Source organism: Perissodus microlepis, chromosome 9, assembly GCF_051167445.1.
Source record: "Perissodus microlepis isolate ML-2025 ecotype Zambia chromosome 9, ASM5116744v1, whole genome shotgun sequence".
Taxonomy (NCBI): domain Eukaryota; kingdom Metazoa; phylum Chordata; class Actinopteri; order Cichliformes; family Cichlidae; genus Perissodus; species Perissodus microlepis.
Window position 1 is genome coordinate 14,415,352 of NC_140469.1, and position 18,919 is coordinate 14,434,270.

Below are 18,919 nucleotides of genomic sequence, written 5' to 3' on the forward strand. Positions count from 1 at the left end.
TGAATTAACAAGGCACACATCAAAGACTGAGGAGGTTCAAAGGAGGAACCCACAATGCCCTTCTGCTCTGCCGCTGTGACCCCAAAAACCGGTCCACACACAAGCCACATACCGAAAGAAATAAAAAATTAAGTTAAGATCAAGTGCGGCAGACCTGCAAGCCACATAGAAAGGACTGAAAGCAAGAAGCACATCAGGACCAAAGAAGGATTAAAAAAAAAAAAAAAAAAAAAAGTCTAATTGAGGCATATTGCAAGAGCGAGGGTGGGGGTGGGGGTGTACAGTCGGACGCGAGAATAAAGACTCATAATTGCATAATTACAGCAGTGGATACCTGACACACTGAATGCAGATGTCAAATGAGTTCCACATAATTTAACCAAATAGAGGCAAGACCAGGCCACGACAGGGCCCACCACGAAATGTACCCTTCCTCTGCAGCTTCTTCTTTGTTTGTTTTTTTATTTTTAAAACACATTTATCTCATCCGAAACCCTCCGCTTTGTTACATTCTCATAATTTAGGCTCTGAGAATTCAACATCACTCTCGACGCTGTAGTTCATAAACCGTCCCTCGTCATCTCCATGTTTATTTATTTCAGTAAGCAATCCTATAAACAATGTTCAGTCTGAATAATCCACTGATAATCTTCCATAAATGACTGATCGAGTGCCCTGCAAGTCTCAGATAACCCTTTAAAGTGCTGCTACTGAGCCATTTTAAATGGTAATTAAAGTAGAGGTTTGACGATTTTGATTCAATTAATTCAGTCGTGGCTAAAACTGACAATAAAATTAGATTTGTTTCTTACATTACTTCTATACTGTAGACTCCTGCTGAGAAGCCACGCCCCTTTTTTAGTCTCGATCCTCTGCTCTGATGGCTCACCATGGCAATGTGTTAGTGAGGAATCCACCACTACACAGTGCAGACCACATGTAAGGCTGTGTGCTGCTCAGGGCTTACACAGCACCATCATTATGGATAAACCTGCACTGGTTATATGTTCAGAGAAGTTGATAGATTATCAGTCAATCTGATGTTATGGCACTCTTCCAGGAACAACAAGGTCCAATAAACTCAATTAGGTGCCATTTCTATACTTCTCTCTAAATCATTACAGTTTCGAATCCTGTATACATTTCCAGTTTGACCATTTCTCTTAAAACTGCAGTTTACCTTACAGTGAAGTAAAGAGTAAAAAAAAAGACAGTTTAAAGTAGTTTTTCCAGCGCTGTTCTTATTTTACTCTCAGAGAGCAAACATTCACATCTAAAAAACAAAAACCAAAAAAACCGATTGATAATTGATGTTTTGTAAATCAAATAATTGATTAATGAGACAATTTGAGCTCCATTGTTGTACTGTATAAGTGGAGAAGCCTCTCTGATGTGACTTCTGCAGCAGAGGAATCCACCTGCCACACACACATACGCACACACGCACGCAGAAAGACCTCTAACTGTTTTTTGTGCTTTGGCAGTCAACACTTCCAGCTCTAAAGTGAATAGACCTAAAAATCAGTCTACTTCACAGACACGCACTCTCTCACACAGACACACACACACACCCACACACACACAGTGAAAAGAGCTCAAACGGTTCCACTTTGTACCTCCTCCGCTTAATCAAAGCTTCTCTATTCAACAATTTGACCTTTTGTTCAAAACAGGATTATCACCTTCTCTGGTCTTCATTCACCCTTTCTCTCTCTCCCTCCCCCTTTCTTCTCTTGCCCCTCAGCCTGTTTCCAGGGGCGACCCGCATGACGAGGGTAATTGCAATAATTTGTTAAATGCCATGGTAACGGTTGTTAGATGGGAGGGGTTTAAAAAAAAAAAAAAAGAAGAAGAAGAATTGGGTGGTTCAGGAAACAAGCGAATCTCTCATTTTGCCAAAGACAGCGGGGATGAGAAGAGGGAATGATGGCTGCGTGTGCGTGTGTGTTTGTGTGTGTGTGTATGAGAGAGAGGTAGTGAGCAAGTGTTTGCCCATTCTCAGGGTGCTGGTTTATTGATAATGGTGGGGGTGAGGTGGGGAGCAGAAGGTAATTTCACTAATGATTAATGTCTCTGTGGTTGGAGCTAAAGACGCCAACACATATATACGTATATCCACGTGCACACACACACACACACACACACACACACACACACACACACAGAGGTACAGAGCTTTCACTCTATCTGCCCAGACAAACAGCTCTATTTGAACTCTCCCTCGGCCTGAAAGGAATCCTTAATTACACAATATTACCCCTCTTCATTGCCCTGCTGTGTGTGCTGTGTCCACTGCTGTTCAGCCCTCGGTGTGTGTGTGTGTGTGTGTGTATGTGCGCATGTGTATAAATGTGTGTTACTGTGTGACGTGTAAGTATTCAGTGGTAGCAGCTGTTTCACACATCGTGACAAAGGGGCTGAGGGGGACTCACTACCCACACATTCACCACGCTAATTGATTTCTGTTCAGCACTGTGGGAGAGTTACCCTGCCACACACACACACACACACACACACACACACACACACACACACACACACACACACACACACACACACACACACACAGCATTCCACTCACTCAAGAACAAGGTGTTGGAAGCCATGAGGAGATAGAGTCCCCTGCGAAGACAACGCAGGCATCCTGTTTAATTCACTCCCAGGCTGCAAACTGACTACACCGTCCTTTACACAGTCATGTGTCACAGCCTCTCGATCTACTCTGTCCAAGAGGAATCTGCAGATATCAGTGTTCACATACTTTACTGACATAAATCAGAGTGCCACGGCATGACAGACTTTTGAAAACGACAGAAATAAATCAAAGTCTTTTGCAAAGGCGCTACAAATCATCTTCTCAGGGTCTATATTGATGTAGCAAACGTCTTCAATGTCCCAACACTGCCACGACGGTCATGTTTCTGTTCAATAACTTCACTGACACTTTAGCTAACATAGCAGTGAATTATTGCAGTTTTATCATACATTGCATATTTCATAGGAAGACTACTTCTTAGGGCCTTCTGCCATCTAAAAAGCTCACAAGATAAAACGGATGACGATCTGAATTGCTCGCAAAGAGGTTTATGAAACATTCACACCCATCTCACTCCAAGTATAGTTAGCTGTGCGAGGTGAGGAAGTCTCAGCTTTTTCAATTTTTATTTGTTAGAAACTAATTGTGGACTTTTTAACTTGCACTACTGGGTGCAACTCGATATTATCTGAAATTCAGTTTTTAGACGATACAATGTTTCCCTTTGCCATGACTCTGCATTCCAGTGTGACTAGATCACATTTTAACATATGGCCTTCTTTGGTTTGATTTGTTACCAGAGAGAAAATCTAAAGTTTTTCAGTTACGTCCATCTAAAAAGGTCCTGAGACATTTTACTCTACACCAACGTGGTGTACTGACTGTTTACAAATAAATAAAAATACAAAACTAGTAACATTTTTGAAAATATGAAATGTCATCAGTGTCTAAATTAAGTGAAAAATAATCAACAATATTACTGAATTATTATCCTATCATGTAAAGCAGAACATGCATGAAACTAAGTTGCACTGTAATGACTGCTTTAACCTTTTTTGGGTCATAAGATGTCAAAGTAGTTCTGGTTTGAAACATTGCTGCATAGGACTGTTGTAGGCAAAAAGTTTAACACTTAGGCAGTGCTGACAGCATCACCATCTTCATTAATCCAGGATCTACCCGACCACTCTGAGCCACTTTAACTTGTGATTGGTCATTAGGAGCATGCTGATCCTCAGCTTAAGGCATCTGTCGATACCGAGAACTGTAATTAATAATCTGCACTTCTCACCGTAAGAATAGAGAAACATTTCTATGTAAAAGGAAACATTGCTTTCCCAACTTGACAAAATATTTAGTTAGTCAAGGCCATCTGTTCATTTCCAAACCATAGAGAAACGGTGGATAAACATTTTGTAGGAAGACCAATCTTCTTCTGGTTGTTATAATAGTGTCCAACCAACACACTGTCCGTCTTCTTCTGCGCCTTGTTCCTTCTTTTCTTCGTTAATTTTCTAATGGCTGTCGTTTTCTGATGACATGGCACTGATAAAACTGTCAACTGGTGTTTTTTCACGGAGAAAATCAAACTGTATGTAAGCCTTTTATCTATTTGTTAGAAAAGTATCCTTAGATTTGAACAAAGGCTGCTGTTATTTACAGTTGCACTTCTTTATAATGCAAATATACTGGCGTAATTTCTATAGGTATGTATATTTGACAACCATGTCATCATCTTTCAATGCACAGCTGAAAATATGAATAGGTACCAGCGAGAGATGATGATTCACACTTTCACGCCTTCCATAAATGCTTAAATACAACCTACAAAAATGATTTACGCTAGAAAAACATACAGCAAATAAAAATTGTAAATAGTCTTTCAAGTAAGTGGGTGTCTTGTATTGAGACAAATCTGCTTGATCTTTAAAGTCCATTATGTTTGATTTAAAGTAATTTAAGTTTTTGCTCATACCTTAATGACCCTGTTTCCCACATCTATCATTTAAATTTCACCTTATCATCTAAAACTGCGTGTGCGTTTTAAACTTGGTATTCAGAGTACAAATGGCCATTTAACTATTTCCATGATCATGCGCCGACATATCCTTCTGGAGCTCTTTTCCATTTTACTTGCTCAGTGTGCTCTTTGGTTGAAAATGTCAGCACAGTGCCCTGCTGAGGTTTTCTTCATCTTTTGCCCAACATCCTTTTGATAGCTTCTCTTAACATGACTGCATCTGTTGCATCCCCCATTGTGTTAAATACAGTCCAACCCTTTCACAGACACTTTGTGGAAGGTCAATTTTAGCGAGTTTTGACGATTTCATTACACACAGCTCATGTTCTGTGACCGCTTGAGCTTGTATTTTGTCAGCCAAATCCTTTATTTAATACTTTAGTAACGTGCTGCTGTCGTAGGTAACAAGCATAAATGCAGCGTTGTGGACTCAAGACACGCTTGTTTATTTTTTTGTTTTGTTTTTTAACATTCAGAAAGGAACATTTTGGATTGAATGAACAAATTTGTATTACTACAGAGAAAGATTTTAAATAAATAAATAAGGAAAGCAGTCAAACTAATTAACCCTAGAACCTTGATGTGCAGTTTTGTAATACTATATTTAATATTGGGCATATTTTAGCCAATGAAATATATTAACGCACAAAAATACATGTCAAATTGAAGTACTCTGCTTTCATTTCAACCCATACATCTCAAACTGAAATAAGAGATCAACCTATTAAGGCTTCAAAGCAAAACAATGAATAATCACCTGGCATTAGTGTACAAGGGTTAAAGAAAACGAAAATAAAAAACAGCAGAAATACAGTTATCTGGAATCAGCTGCACATCAAAATGTGACTATCAGAGGCAGACGGGAATACAAACAGAAATACTCACCGCGTAGTATCTTTTGATGTGGCGACGGATGTCAAGCACAAGTTTGTTGCGGATGTTGACAACGTAGTCAGCTGGAGAACCTCCACAAGGGATGTGACAGCAGCGCATCAAACTAGGCTCAACATTTGAACCCTGACAAAGAGAGTGTGTATTACATTCCTGAAAAGAAACCGCATGTAACCACGTACACTAAGCTCGCATGATCCTGTAATGAAGCAAAGTAGCTTTATTTTATTGATGGTAACAAAAAGAAAAAGGAACCACAAATCAGGAGACATTTAAAATTCCTCCTACAGTTTGCATGCACATGTACTAAAATGCTTCAGCAGGTACAATGGCCTCTAAGGGCAAACATCAACTATAGTCTAACTGCCTTATATGCATACTATATGAATTCATCACAGCTCCATATTTAACCCTGTAATTAGCAAACCCAGTTTTGCAACACACAAACACAACCATTACCTTTAAACCTTAACAAAGACCATGTCAAACACAGAGGAGCTTAAAGAAACCCTGGGTCCAGTAGATTTTAACGTTATTGTAGCCTGAAGAAAACAGGTCAACATGACCCCGGTTCCCCTGAATTGTCCACTTGACAGCGAGCTTTATAGTTAATGCAATGAAAAAAGTAGACGCACTACATACCAATTACACTAAATATAACGCCTTTAAACACTTGCTCCTTTAAACCTCAACTCCATTTACCTGTCGCACTGACAGCCGCAAAAAAAGGTTTCTGCAGGGAAGTCTGTGACATAAAAGAATGCATGTGACACCCCCCACCCAGCCACACACTGGCTTTTTGTTTGCCTACATCACTTCTTTAGGAGTGAAAAAAAAGAAACACACAGTTTTCTACCAGTTGGAGTCAATCAACTCATTTGAATTCTCTAATAGCCAGCCACAGCTATGAATACACACACGTACACACATCTTAGCCTTACTTTCCTTCTCTCATTTTAGCCTGTCTAATCTCCTCCCCTCGTCTTCTTTATCTCTCACGTGTTTCTTTCAAAAGTTCACTTTCAAGAGCACACTCTCCTTTCAAAACAAGTTGTATCTACTACAACACTTTCTTGTTAGTCATTTTATCGCCGGGCAATTAAATGAAAATATGAAACACTCAAAGTACTGTCTTGTGACTGTGCGAGACTTATGAAAAAGGGATGATATCTTCTAACACTCCCAGTTCTCCTCAATGTCTGGCTACAAACCCCGGCCGTTATCTGGACCGCCTCATGTCCGCACATTAAATAGGCTTTTGAAAAACAATTTTAAAAGGTTTGCCATGCCAACTGCCTAAGCAGGCCATTTTGTCAACGTCTTGGTTTGTGCAGCTTTCACAGCGTGCTGATTTAACTGCCTGCGTGGGATACCTAACGCTCTATTAAAACTGAACTGAGGGTATTCCCCTGCAGCCTTATCCACATTTTTTTCCCTTCTCTGCACTTAATCTTTTCATCCTCCTCTCCCGCTACCTCCATCAAACAACTTTCCTCCTCTGTCTGTCCTCCATCATACATCACCGCCTCCTCCTACCATCTCTGGCTCTGTGTCAGCGGAGGAGTCAAGGCCCATCTGTCCTCCCCTCTCTCTCTGAGCTGTTAGACCGTGCTCACCACCTTAATTAACTTACCGTCTTATCCGTATCACTGTGTGTGCGTGCATACCGGCCTCCGGCAACAGAGAGGAGAATTAACATCAGTAATCAGATGATTCCTGGTTCGTTTAGACTAATGCTATATTTTATTCTGACATTTCAAGTTCATGCATTGTACTCTTAATAGCAGGACGCAGGCCGTTTAGTACAAGCACGATCACTCGGGCGAGATTATTCTGCTTTTTCTTGTGCAACTGTTTCAGCGTACAACACACCAGCATATCTGTTCAAGTGTGTAATGATATTATCCTTTTATGGAGAGTGTGTTTAATACTCCTGTTTTAATTATTACAAGTTCTCTCCACCACTCGAGGCCAAAGGCTTGTCAGTTTTATTAGTGTCTTCTAGACAAGAAAAAGCTGTGTGTCCTGCTCCTCATTAGAAGCTGATAACACACACGCACACACAAAACCTTGGCCTGACAAATGGTAGGAGATCAGTGTGTGTGTGTGTGTGTGTGTGTGTGTGTGTGTGTGTGTGTGTGTGTGTGTGTGTGTGTGTGTGTGCATGTGTCTCTCCATAGAGCCGCAGGGGTTAAGGAAAGGCTTTTCAAGTTGTGGAGTCCAAACTATGCCAATGAAAACAGAGTCCGTACTGGAGCCAGGCAGCTGTCTTAAAATACAGACAGAGACACAATATGGAGGATGACTAACGCATGAATCCTTCACAGGAAGTTTTACTGAAATGCCTTCTGAAACATTATTCTCCCGCTCTTTATTTGTGTCTCTACTGATTAATCCATTAGACCGGTGAAACACACCATTACTGATAAAAGCCATCTCCTTTTTTCCCTTTCAATCTTCGGCCATATCTGTGAGGTGCTTTGTGTGTGTGCGCTGAGAACAGACAGCACATTTCTTCAGCTGAAGTCTAAACTGCCAAGGGTTTAATACAACTTCAAATACAACTCTAAGAAAGATTATCTGGTCCTGCACAAACAGAGAAAGCAATACAGAGGAGTTTTATGATGGACAGCGGTGTGTTCATCTACTCACAGCTCCTTCAAAGACGCTGTCGTAGATGTTGTCAGTGCCACACTGAGGACAGGTGAAAGTAAACCTCTCACAGTCTTTATAGCGCTCCTCATCAGTCAGCTGGACGGGAACACCCAGCAAGCCGTCGGCTTCCTCCTCCCTCTGGAACTGCTGCTGAGCTCTGAACTGACTCGGGTCCAGACCTGACATGGAAATAAAAGACTTGTTTTTTAAGGTTTACAGCAGAGCAAATGTTTATTCAGAAACACGGCTGAAGGCAAAATATTTCATGCCTGACAAACACCAATGAAAAGTGGTCACGCTGCAATTAAGCATTCTGTATTTAGCTGTTCGGCTGTCTACAGATGTTATTATTATTTTAAAAAAATTAAACTGTGACCCACAGACACTTCATTTGAGTGTTTACGGGAAATGTATTGTAGTGAAACTGGAAATAATTTGCAGCACTTGACAAGATTATTAAGTAGGTATTATGTCTTCTGCGACAAGAGAGGAAACGTGCATAAAATGTGAATCCAAGTAATGATTTAATCCATAAAACAGTTTTTCAAAAGCAGTATTTTCATCTGTAGGAACTTCCTTGAGCAATTTGGTCATTTTATTTCTAAGTAACATGGCGCCTTTAAACTTTTTTGTAATTATTTTCCATAAGGCATAACATTACTCACTTCTGGGGTCTGCAATAACTTGTAATTCACTTACCCAACCACGAGGCTATGAGTACACCGTCAATACCCTCAATAGGATCGCATATGCGAGACACCACAGGGTGGACCTGCTGGGCCAGGTAGTACTGTGTGTCCAGAGTGAGATTCTCCTGTTTCTGGAGCTGCTCTAGAGCATAGGCTCTCTGACTGGCTGGCAGGTTGGAGCCATCCTAGTGGACAAAGACGATGCATTTCCAATGTATTTGTACTGAAATATCACTGAAACACACAAAGAAATTAGATATTCCCGTTTCTCTAATAGATACACACTTTACAGATGAGGTAGGAGATGGTATCTCCAGCTTTGACCCGACGACCACCCTGAGAGTTAATCCACAGAGCAACGTGGACATGAGGGAGACTTTTCTTATCAGGGTAGTCCTGAGGATCCTTTGTCAGTGCCTGGTGAAGTCAAGACAAGAGAGCAGTAACAGATGAGAATGGGAATGGCAAAACACAAAAGAAAAACCCAGCATGTCCAGAGTCTTAAGCCTCATTTTAATCAAATGAAAAGTAAACACAAACAGTGATTCCCTCACCTTGTGGATCTCATACTGGTTCAGTGGTATGTCTCCACTAGCCACCTTCTCTCCCAACTCCACCAGGTGTTTCTGGATGTTCTCCACAATGACATCACGACTCTGATCAGACAGGATCTGCCCAATCACGTAGCTAGAAAAATAAATAAACACAATGAATTTTTCCTTACAAATTAAAATCTTTTGTAAGGTGCTTCCAGTGCTCCATATACTGACGCGCTAACTGTTTCCCATGCTAACGTACTTGCCGCATTCCTTAGCCAGGTCACACCAATCCCTACGGACGATGTCCAACCCTTTGAGCTCTTGCTTGACGCTAAAACGTCCTCCTCCATGTTGTTCCACCACAAGGGCGGCATACTTCTTCTTCTTCAGCAGCAAAAGAGACTTGAACACACCATCAATGTCGATCTCCAATAGTTTGTACAGCTTGTTTACTTCTGCCTTCACCTGGGATCAAAGTGCAAACACACGGATTCAGTGACAACATCTGGTTATAATCTCCACTGCATGGTGCGCATGTAAAAACTGATAAAACACCCAAAGCACACACACCTTATTGCCAAGTTTAAAAACTTCATCCAGACACTTGCTGTTTGTGTTGATCATGATAGAGTCAGTATCTCCATAGATGACTTCCAGATTCATCTGAGTCACACAAAAGGGGGGGAGAGAGAGAGAAAGAAAGAAAGAATCCATACAGTTAAAACTGGGATAATAAAGTGAATATTACACACATCAAACTGCACAATTTCTAAAACAATCTCATGTTAGATTTGGCTAATTAAATGATATTTAACCCAAAGTTTATCATTTAGCTGCTTAATACAGATGCAAGAATCCAGGCGTCCTGATCCAGTGAAGAAGTCATTATTAAAAGGATTATTTGTCCTGTACATTTTACGTTATTCTGCACATAATTACATATCATATTAGAGATATTAAACAGGAACAACTTGGTAGTGACTGACCTTCTGAACCATGTCTTTCGTGTGCATCAAAATCTGGAGAAAAGAGGAGACAACACTCTGAACGATGCCAACAACAAAAACAACACAACACAAGCACAGTAAACAAACATGTCACTCAGGAAGATGAAATGATTAAATATTAAGTTTCCGTGTTATTTATTGTGTGTGTGTGTGTGTGTGTGTGTGTGTGTGTGTGTGTGTGTGTGTGTGTGTGTGTGTGTGTGTGTGTGTGTGTGTGTGTGTACACACATTTGTGTGGACATGGGAGCAGAGCAGGTGATTTGCTTTAAATGGGGGATAATTGGCTAAGAGGGCAATTATGAGAGCATGCTGTGACAGGCGTCTTTTCAACCCACACAAATTCACAGTCAGGCAACACACACACACACACACCATAATGACTTGTAATGGCCTTTATAACCTTCTGGTTGACTGACGGAGAAATAAGAGAATTCTGTAAATGCAGATTGACCACTGTGTGTGTGCGCGTGAGGAAAGCTCTGAGCAGCAGAGGGATCCTAACAGGTGGGGGCCCAGAGGAAGGGAGGGCAGTGTGGGGACCTCAGGTCGCTAATCTGGGGGGGTCGGAGGGACGGAACGCAGTGTGACCTGTCACCAGCAATCTGCTCCTCAATCAACCACAGCCGCATATATACACCCCGACTCGCACTGTGCTCCGTGTGGGGACAAGGACGCGGCTATTTCAGAGTGTGAGGAAGGGGCGGGGTCGGGCTTCCACTCCCTGAAACCAGAGTCGGCCATAAGCATGCTTTATGGGCTGCTACATACCGCTGTACGGCGGGGGGAGTTTGAGTCATTCAGGGGAACAGCCTCTCCATTAGGGACTGCAGTCAAGGTCAAGGTCTTACCACAAACACACACACAGTTTTTCACCTCTGCACTTATGCAGTGGATTTCGCTGTAGACAAAATGACCCCTGCCTGTTTAGCAGAAGAAGAAAGGTTGGAAAAGAGGAAGATGAAAGAACTCTTTATAAATCCTCAGACTGAGTGCGCAGGTGCTCCACTCCAATAATTCTTGAATACAAATCTAATTTGAGACATTTTTAACACTGCAAAAGCAAAAGTAAAGGCCTCGATTCGTGGTTTAAAATGTGAATGACAGCTGCCTGCAGCGAGTGTAGAGTAGTTTATTTACGACAGAAAACGAGCCCGAGGAAATGATCATTCAGAGGTATAAAATAAAATGTAAAGATGACACCAAATGTGCTCAGTCTGCCAGACTAAAGGTCACATTTACTTATTCCTTTTTTAAAATTCCATGCATTTGAAAATTATTTTGACATTTAACTATACGAAACACTATAACTGAAGGTTGATGTTTCAAATACAGCCGGCTACTAAACACAAACACCACAACAAGCAGCTGTGATGGTTCAGGCTCATCTGCTAAGGAGTCCTTGGTTAGACACTAGGCCAGCACCTTGCATTGGTGTGTGCACATGTGCATGTGACTAAATCGTTTTGTACACTTGCAATGCTACAATGTTATCAAAGTGCAAACCAAAGTCGCACAAATAACAAAGTATCTGTCTTGGAGGGAAAATCAGGCCTTGTATACGGAGACACATTTTCCTCTGTTAACAGCTGCCACTGAGCAGCAGCTCTTGAGTAAGAAAAACTCAGCTGTGCCTGAGCTGAACAGTCCATTTGTTTAATTAAAAAAAAAAAAAAGCACCAAAACAGGCGTGTGAAATTGCAGCAAAGATTCCTCCCATATTTGAATCATTAAAAGTAAAACTTGAAGCAGCACATTTTTTTTCCTTGGGTAATGTGATTTTATGAAGCTGAGGATTATCAGAAATAAAGATAACAATGCGAGTGTCACATAATCAGACAAAGGAGCCGTTTCAAGCCAAATTATTTGAATCAGACGCTAAAATTCAAGTTGGAAAATGACAAAAAAGTAAAAAATACACTATAAAATCAGCAGGATATAAATCATGACATAGTAACACTCATGGAAATTCAAATGCAACTAAAGATAAACTACTCCAACAGGAATGCTAATTTGATAATTAGATCCCTCGTTTGTTGACTTGAACATTTCTAAACAAAACCCAACGTATCCTGATGGTGTTCAGACACCACTGCAGGAAAAAATGCAGGCACAGGCGTCACAATAAAGAGCATTTGTAAGAATCAAATGTCCACATCACATTAGCCAAAAATCACAATTAGTTGTGTAACTGTTCTTTTTGTATGTTTTTGATTCTCTCGCCACCTTGACACACTTACAGTCTGAGTTGACCTCATTTGCCAAAAAGGACAAATGAACTTACAGATGAATGTGACAGAAAGCATTAATATTATTTATTTATTTGTATTTTCTACAGACATAACAAAAATATAACCTTTGTTGATTAATCTAACCCTCAACCACAATCATTTACCTTAGCTGTCTATAAAGCCAGCATATAAAGCCTTAAACGTCACCTTCCCACTCCTTAAATGGAAAAATTAAATAAGTCATCATAATGTCCCATTCGAAAGAAAGCAAGTGCACATCACAAGATGAAGTTCAAGTTCTCCAGCTAACAGGTAAAACATGTAGGAGAAGAAAGAAAGAGGAAAATAATTTTAAAAAACCCACAGAGTCCGGGTATGATAGATCTTGAAATTCACAAATGCAGTCATCAAATAGACACCATGGATTGTATTTCATTGCTTATTGCTACTTGGCACAACACACGCCCACCAACAGAGCCCAGGACAATGTTTTAATGCAGGCCTGCTGATGCAGACAGTAAACGAGAACCATCTTAGAGAAACTTAGCCATGCTCATTATCCTCAAAGTGTCAATCATCACATCAACAAAACTCGGCTAAAACTCTGCTTTTGTACGCCATCTTGAAATCTCCAGTAATACTTTTTTTGTAATAACAAAACAGCAAAATAAAAGCATTGAAAGGAGAAAGAGCCAGGAGATGAAGCTGAAATGATGGAACGGACTGAATAAAAAGTGCAGAGACGTGTTGAATGGGGAGATGTGGGAAAGACAGACAAGCGAGCGAGGTGAGAATGCGTTGATGTAATTGATGTGTGGACTCATTTAGACAGGTTTTCCATATGCTGTCAGTTCCAGCAGGACCGACTGCTTTAAGGAATGAACTGTGTGAAAGACAAGTCGTTTGACCATGACGCTGGAATGTGTGCAACTGACAGTGTGTGTGCACGCGCGCTCATCTTTAAACACATACCGGCATACACATACTATACGAACCAATGCAAACACACATCCCCAGGGGGTAAAAAGAGTGCATGTATGTCTTCACCGTGATGACTGCACTCGTCAGCACCGTGAATGACGCTCATTCTGGGCCAAACATCTGAAAAAACTCAGCAGAGGGGCTCACAGTGCTTAATGTTAACCTGCTAACATCAATCAAATTGATCGGATCAGTCTGTACCCTCGCTCGGCTTTTTGCGCCGATCGCATTTTCGCTCCAGCTACGAAATAAGAGTTGTTCTTTCAATTTTTACAATATTACTTCTGACTGAGTTTTGCCATCTTAATACCTGCAACCAGTGAAGCTGCTTCCCTTAGTTTAACAATTTTCTACAAAGTGAATTTAGATAATCTATTCAAAATCTTCCAATTACCGAGTCGCTCTTTTTCCCTCACACTATAAAACCAATTTTCTAACATTCCTGCCTCTCATCCTTTCCAGCTCCTTGGTGTTAATACAGTGTAAATAGACCGGACAGTAATTGAGCAGCTCGCTGACAAGTGCTCCTGCAAAGTGAAGGATCAGGACAGAACACATGAGACTGAATTTCTCACGTTTGTAATCACAGTTTCACCTCATCCTTCCTTTTGATGCCACATTGCATGTGAGGGCTCACATGTCAGGTTGCATTCCTTGGACTGAGACTCCAAATAAAAGGACATACCTTGCAATAAGTAGAATATATTCTATTCTGTGCGTACGCAGCAACATCAGCCGCTGCTGAGTGGTCACAGTCCTAGCCCCGCCTTCAAACCAGCCATTTCAAAAGCAATGAGATTATGTGCCACAGTCTTCGACCTTAGAGTGCCTAGCTTTGGTTCATTTGATTTGAAAGAAATAATCACATAGCTACTGCAGACGTTTAGTTCACATTAATATGGTCATACTGAATATTACATAGTCACATATGGTATCGCGAGATCTGCACTGACCTAAACCAATGGTTCTCAAATGTTTTCTACCATGTCCTACTTTAGTATCTGAAAGAGGTGAACGCTCCACAACCCACAGTTTAATTAATCATTTAAAAAAATAGCTTTTGTGATCACTGCAAAAGTTTTATTTAACAAACTCAACATTTTTCACCTGGCCATCAAGGACACATCTGCAACACTTTGCTATCCAACCAGTGTGCCCTACTTGAATGCAAACCCTGCAATAAATATAAACCTGTGACTTGCAGCAGAGTCAAGACACTGCAGTTGGCAGCAGCAGCATTTTCAGACGCTCCAAGTTTAGATTCAGCAGTTAAAGCATTAGTGCGGTATTCCTGCATGAGTTTTACACTGACATGCAGCTTCCATGTGGCATTTTTCCTTTGCACTACTCATTTTTAAAACCTAATGTACCCAACAAATCTGCCTTGTGCCTCGAACACACAGACTTCAGGGCTCCAGAAGATGTACTTTGGTTAAGTGGTACTACCACTAGTTTGCACTTAAAGATGCCAAAAAAAAACCAGAAAAGAAAAAAGTGACCAGGAGTAACAACTACAGGAGGCAAAGTCTAAGGGAAATAACACCTCCTGTCCAGCAGAATAAAACTCAGACTTTAAATCAAAGTTTAAAAGGGAGCAATGGATTTCAGACTGAATATTTTCACAAAGCCGCCTAACACAAATCCATCTACACTTTTTAATACCCGTCCTAATATCTCACTGTAAAAGCTGCATTTTCCCACCGTCTTTGACTTGACTTTTCACAGCTTGTAATTCCCTTTTCATTTAGTGCTTTTAACAGCGCCTCATGTCTTTGCATGTGCACCTGTGTGCCTGCACACGAGCTGTACCCATTAGCTGTGCGTTATTGCACCCTGTCATGCTAATTGATGAGTGGTTCAGCCTTGTTGTGATATCCTCCTTTTCCCAGCTGTTGCTCAGCTTTTTGTTGGCCTCATCTATTAGGGCCTTACATGTCTTGTTGTCACGTCAATCTTGTGTATTCTTTATTTGAATCCACTACCCACCCACCCCTCATACACTTCTCATCAAAATATCTTTTGTCTTTTGCCAGGCTGTCATTTTAATAAGAATATTAGTCTTAACTGACCTGCTTGGTTGAGTGATGAGTGGTTTGCAGACTGAAAGGCAGCAGTAAAGACAAAAGATAAATGCGCGAGCCCCTCCACCCCCCCCATTATCATTACATCTTGAACTCTGGCACACACACATACACACCACATACAACCTTCTGCTGATCAGCAGATCAGAAGCGGCATGTTAAACTTCTGTGTAGCAGAGGGCCCTTGTAAAAAGAGTCTGGGGCACCAGTGACGATTGTTTTGAAAAGCACTCAGCTGAAAAGCATTTTGGGATGACAGTCGGTCGACTGAAATAGCACCTGTGGAGGAACACACCACTGTCAGAGCTGGGGGGTGACATACACACAACATGTCCACAAGGCACTTGAGCACACTCACACACACACACACACACACACCCGTTCGCAAAACTCTTTCACGAACACAGCCTCGCACACGCAAAGATGCATAAAAGATTTACAGGCTCTCTTCTGCTACTGGGAAGTTATATCTGCACACACCTCCGTACACACCCACAGAGACCGAAAGTCCTTCTTTCACTAAAATGATTTCACTTGCACGCAAGAATTCACGAGCACAGAGCACAACACACACATACACACAGACACGCACACACACACACCTGTCCTGGCAGATGCCATAGCTGTGTTCTCATGTCTGCCATCGGGAAGGTCAATCTGTTGTAAAGCTGTGACTGATTTAATACAACCGGCCAAGATCACAAACGCCGACACTGATTGAAAATAACTCAACAACGACAACAATCCTCCTGCTGTCCGCTCAATTATAATACTGTACTTTAATAGCAGGAAAAGACGCATCCTGGTATGTCACCGCATTTTCTCAGCCAAGTTTTTAATACATTGTCAAGTAAATAAGCAATATAATGGCAGATACACAACAGCAGCAGTGAAGCCAGACTTTTTATTATTTTTTATTTATTTTATTTTTTTAAATGGGGGTGCAATACAGCTGTCATGAAGACAAAAAAAAAAAGTAGTGAAAATTATTGTGGCCAATAACTAAATCATGATTATCATGAATTTAAATGATTATTCATGCTTTTGAAATCTACGCCGAATCAAATCTATGGCTCTATCGAATAGAGTGAGTGCCTGGGGAATAAAGGAACAGTCAGAGGGACTTTTGAAAGATGCTAGACCGTCGAAGTACTCAACTAAATATGCCACTGGTTGGTGGGGAGTGAATTTGAGAAAGAAATGGTTCCCAAAAAGCAAAGCAAAGGGGAAAAAAAAGCACTGGCACGCAACAAAATGTGGAATAATGATGATTTAATCTCAAATATCTGGTTTTACTAATCACTGAAAGCTAACACTATAAATAAATTCAACTCACTCCACAGGGTAAATAGTAATGCTCTTTTTGGGGGTCAGTCACTATAATTATTGATGATTTAGTATTGTTATTATGAATTATTTACTACTATTATTAATACTAATTATTACTCAGTATGGCTGCCATTGATTTAGAACAAAGTCACTAAAATGAATTTTAAAAACTTGTGCTACTGAAGTTAATCTTTTTTAAAATGTTAAAAGCTGCGTTTGCAAAGACTCAAAATGTGGTTCTTCTTTATGTAAAATTTAAATAGCTGCTCACTCATAAAACACGTTCATGTGGGAACAAAATCCATAGAATAAATAATTCTGAAAGAAAACAAACCCTTATTTAGTTTATTAGTATTTATATAGAACTTTTCAAAATAAAGTTACAAAGTAAACAAATAAATACAAATGCACGCCAGATGAATCCATTATCAATTATAATCTCTGCCATAAACTCATTCTCACATGGCCTCATTAGCAGGTGTTACGAAGTCGCCGTTTAAACTCTGAGCCCCTGCGCTGTCCACCGTCCGCCCTCACAGACACGCTATTGATGCCAGAATAGCAGCGCTGCTCCCATGTGACTATTTGTTAAGTCCACTCCCATCAAGAGAAAAGCCCACTCTTTAAGAGGACTACAGGATCATGGAAACATTGCAGCCCTCATTTCCCCAAACGCACCGGCGGCGTAGGCAGGCTTATGTATACTTATGTCTAATTCAGGGAAATGTAAAAATGACCACTGTGATTCTGAAACCCTCAATGAAAGAAATGAGGGCAACAGTATTTACTCACATGACATCAGAGCATGCAGTCTGACAGATGCGACCACAAATGAGACGTGATAGGTTGGTTCAGGTATTTCTGTGTCTAATTCTGGGAACTGATTTGTGATTCTTGAGACAAGAGAGATGATACAGAAGCAGAACAAGGGACACCAGGGGCAACAATATTTACTTAGACTTCATTACGAGCACATGCACCCTTGCACACACATACGTACGGGAGAGGGTTTAACCTAAACCAAACTCTGACCTCTCTGCACCCTCAGCTCCGTTACAGAAGCCAGCTTCTATCTTCACTCTGCATGCCAGCCAATAATGTCAACTACGAGCTCCCGTCAGGCTGTTTTTAAACACAAGGACAGAGACTCAATTACAGCAGAATGGCTTTTAGGAGTCACCCTCCATCCTGAGAGACACACACCTGCTAATGGTTGTCAGATTTGCAGGCAAAAGGGTCAAAGGTCAAACCAATCTGCGATCCGCAACAATAAGCAGCTTCCCTCGGCCTGCGCTGTGAACATCACTCGATTAGGACGACGTAAACACACCATCATGCAAGAGAAGCAGGCCAAACTAAACAATTGAGAATTTTAAAAAGCGAGCTTCTGATTTCATAAACACAAATGAAATTCAAGTACAGACTCTTTGCCATTTCAAGTGACTAGAAACATTAACAATAACACAGGTCAACGAAGGAAAAATCATGTAGTTGTTCTAAACCTGCAGCTGATTCGTCATCCCTAAGCAGGTTTGCGGAAACCTTTCCCCCCCAAATTAAATTCTCCTCATTTAGCGGATGAATTCAGAGATCCAGCAGCCTGCGGCCAAAAAAAATCTTTCTGGTGTGACAGATGCATTTATCAACCCATTAACAAAAAATAAATAAATAAAATTAAAAAATAAATAATCACATGTGTGCAAGCTGCCTGTCTGTGTCATGCAACCATTTCTCTGCACCCAAATGCTCTCTGGCGAACATACAAAAGAACCCAAAATAACGCTGAGGGATTGAGGGGGACATCAATCTGTGGAGGACCCTTGACTGTGTAATCCTAAACCTTCACCTTCCTCTTAATACCCATCATCCCCCCCTTTAATACCCACACATACCAGGACAGAACAGGGCCACAACAAATGGTCCCGACAAAGGGCAGAGTTCGGCCAGTAGCACTTGTGCACGC

At 40.9% G+C, this 18,919-nt stretch overlaps 1 protein-coding gene across 2 annotated transcripts in view; it reads right to left on the reverse strand.

Moving 5' to 3' along the window:
• The window catches only part of pola1 (polymerase (DNA directed), alpha 1), a 58,002-nt gene that overhangs the window by 24,053 nt on the left and 15,030 nt on the right, over positions 1–18,919 (reverse strand). For both annotated transcript variants that reach the window (XM_084939152.1, XM_084939151.1), the window contains exons 27-34: positions 10,317–10,349; positions 9,901–9,993; positions 9,590–9,795; positions 9,346–9,478; positions 9,077–9,208; positions 8,802–8,976; positions 8,100–8,281; positions 5,442–5,573 (exon numbers count right to left, since the gene is read on the reverse strand). In XM_084939152.1, coding sequence (XP_084795278.1) covers positions 5,442–5,573; positions 8,100–8,281; positions 8,802–8,976; positions 9,077–9,208; positions 9,346–9,478; positions 9,590–9,795; positions 9,901–9,993; positions 10,317–10,349 — 1,086 coding nt within the window. The remainder of the gene's footprint in view (positions 1–5,441; positions 5,574–8,099; positions 8,282–8,801; positions 8,977–9,076; positions 9,209–9,345; positions 9,479–9,589; positions 9,796–9,900; positions 9,994–10,316; positions 10,350–18,919) is intronic.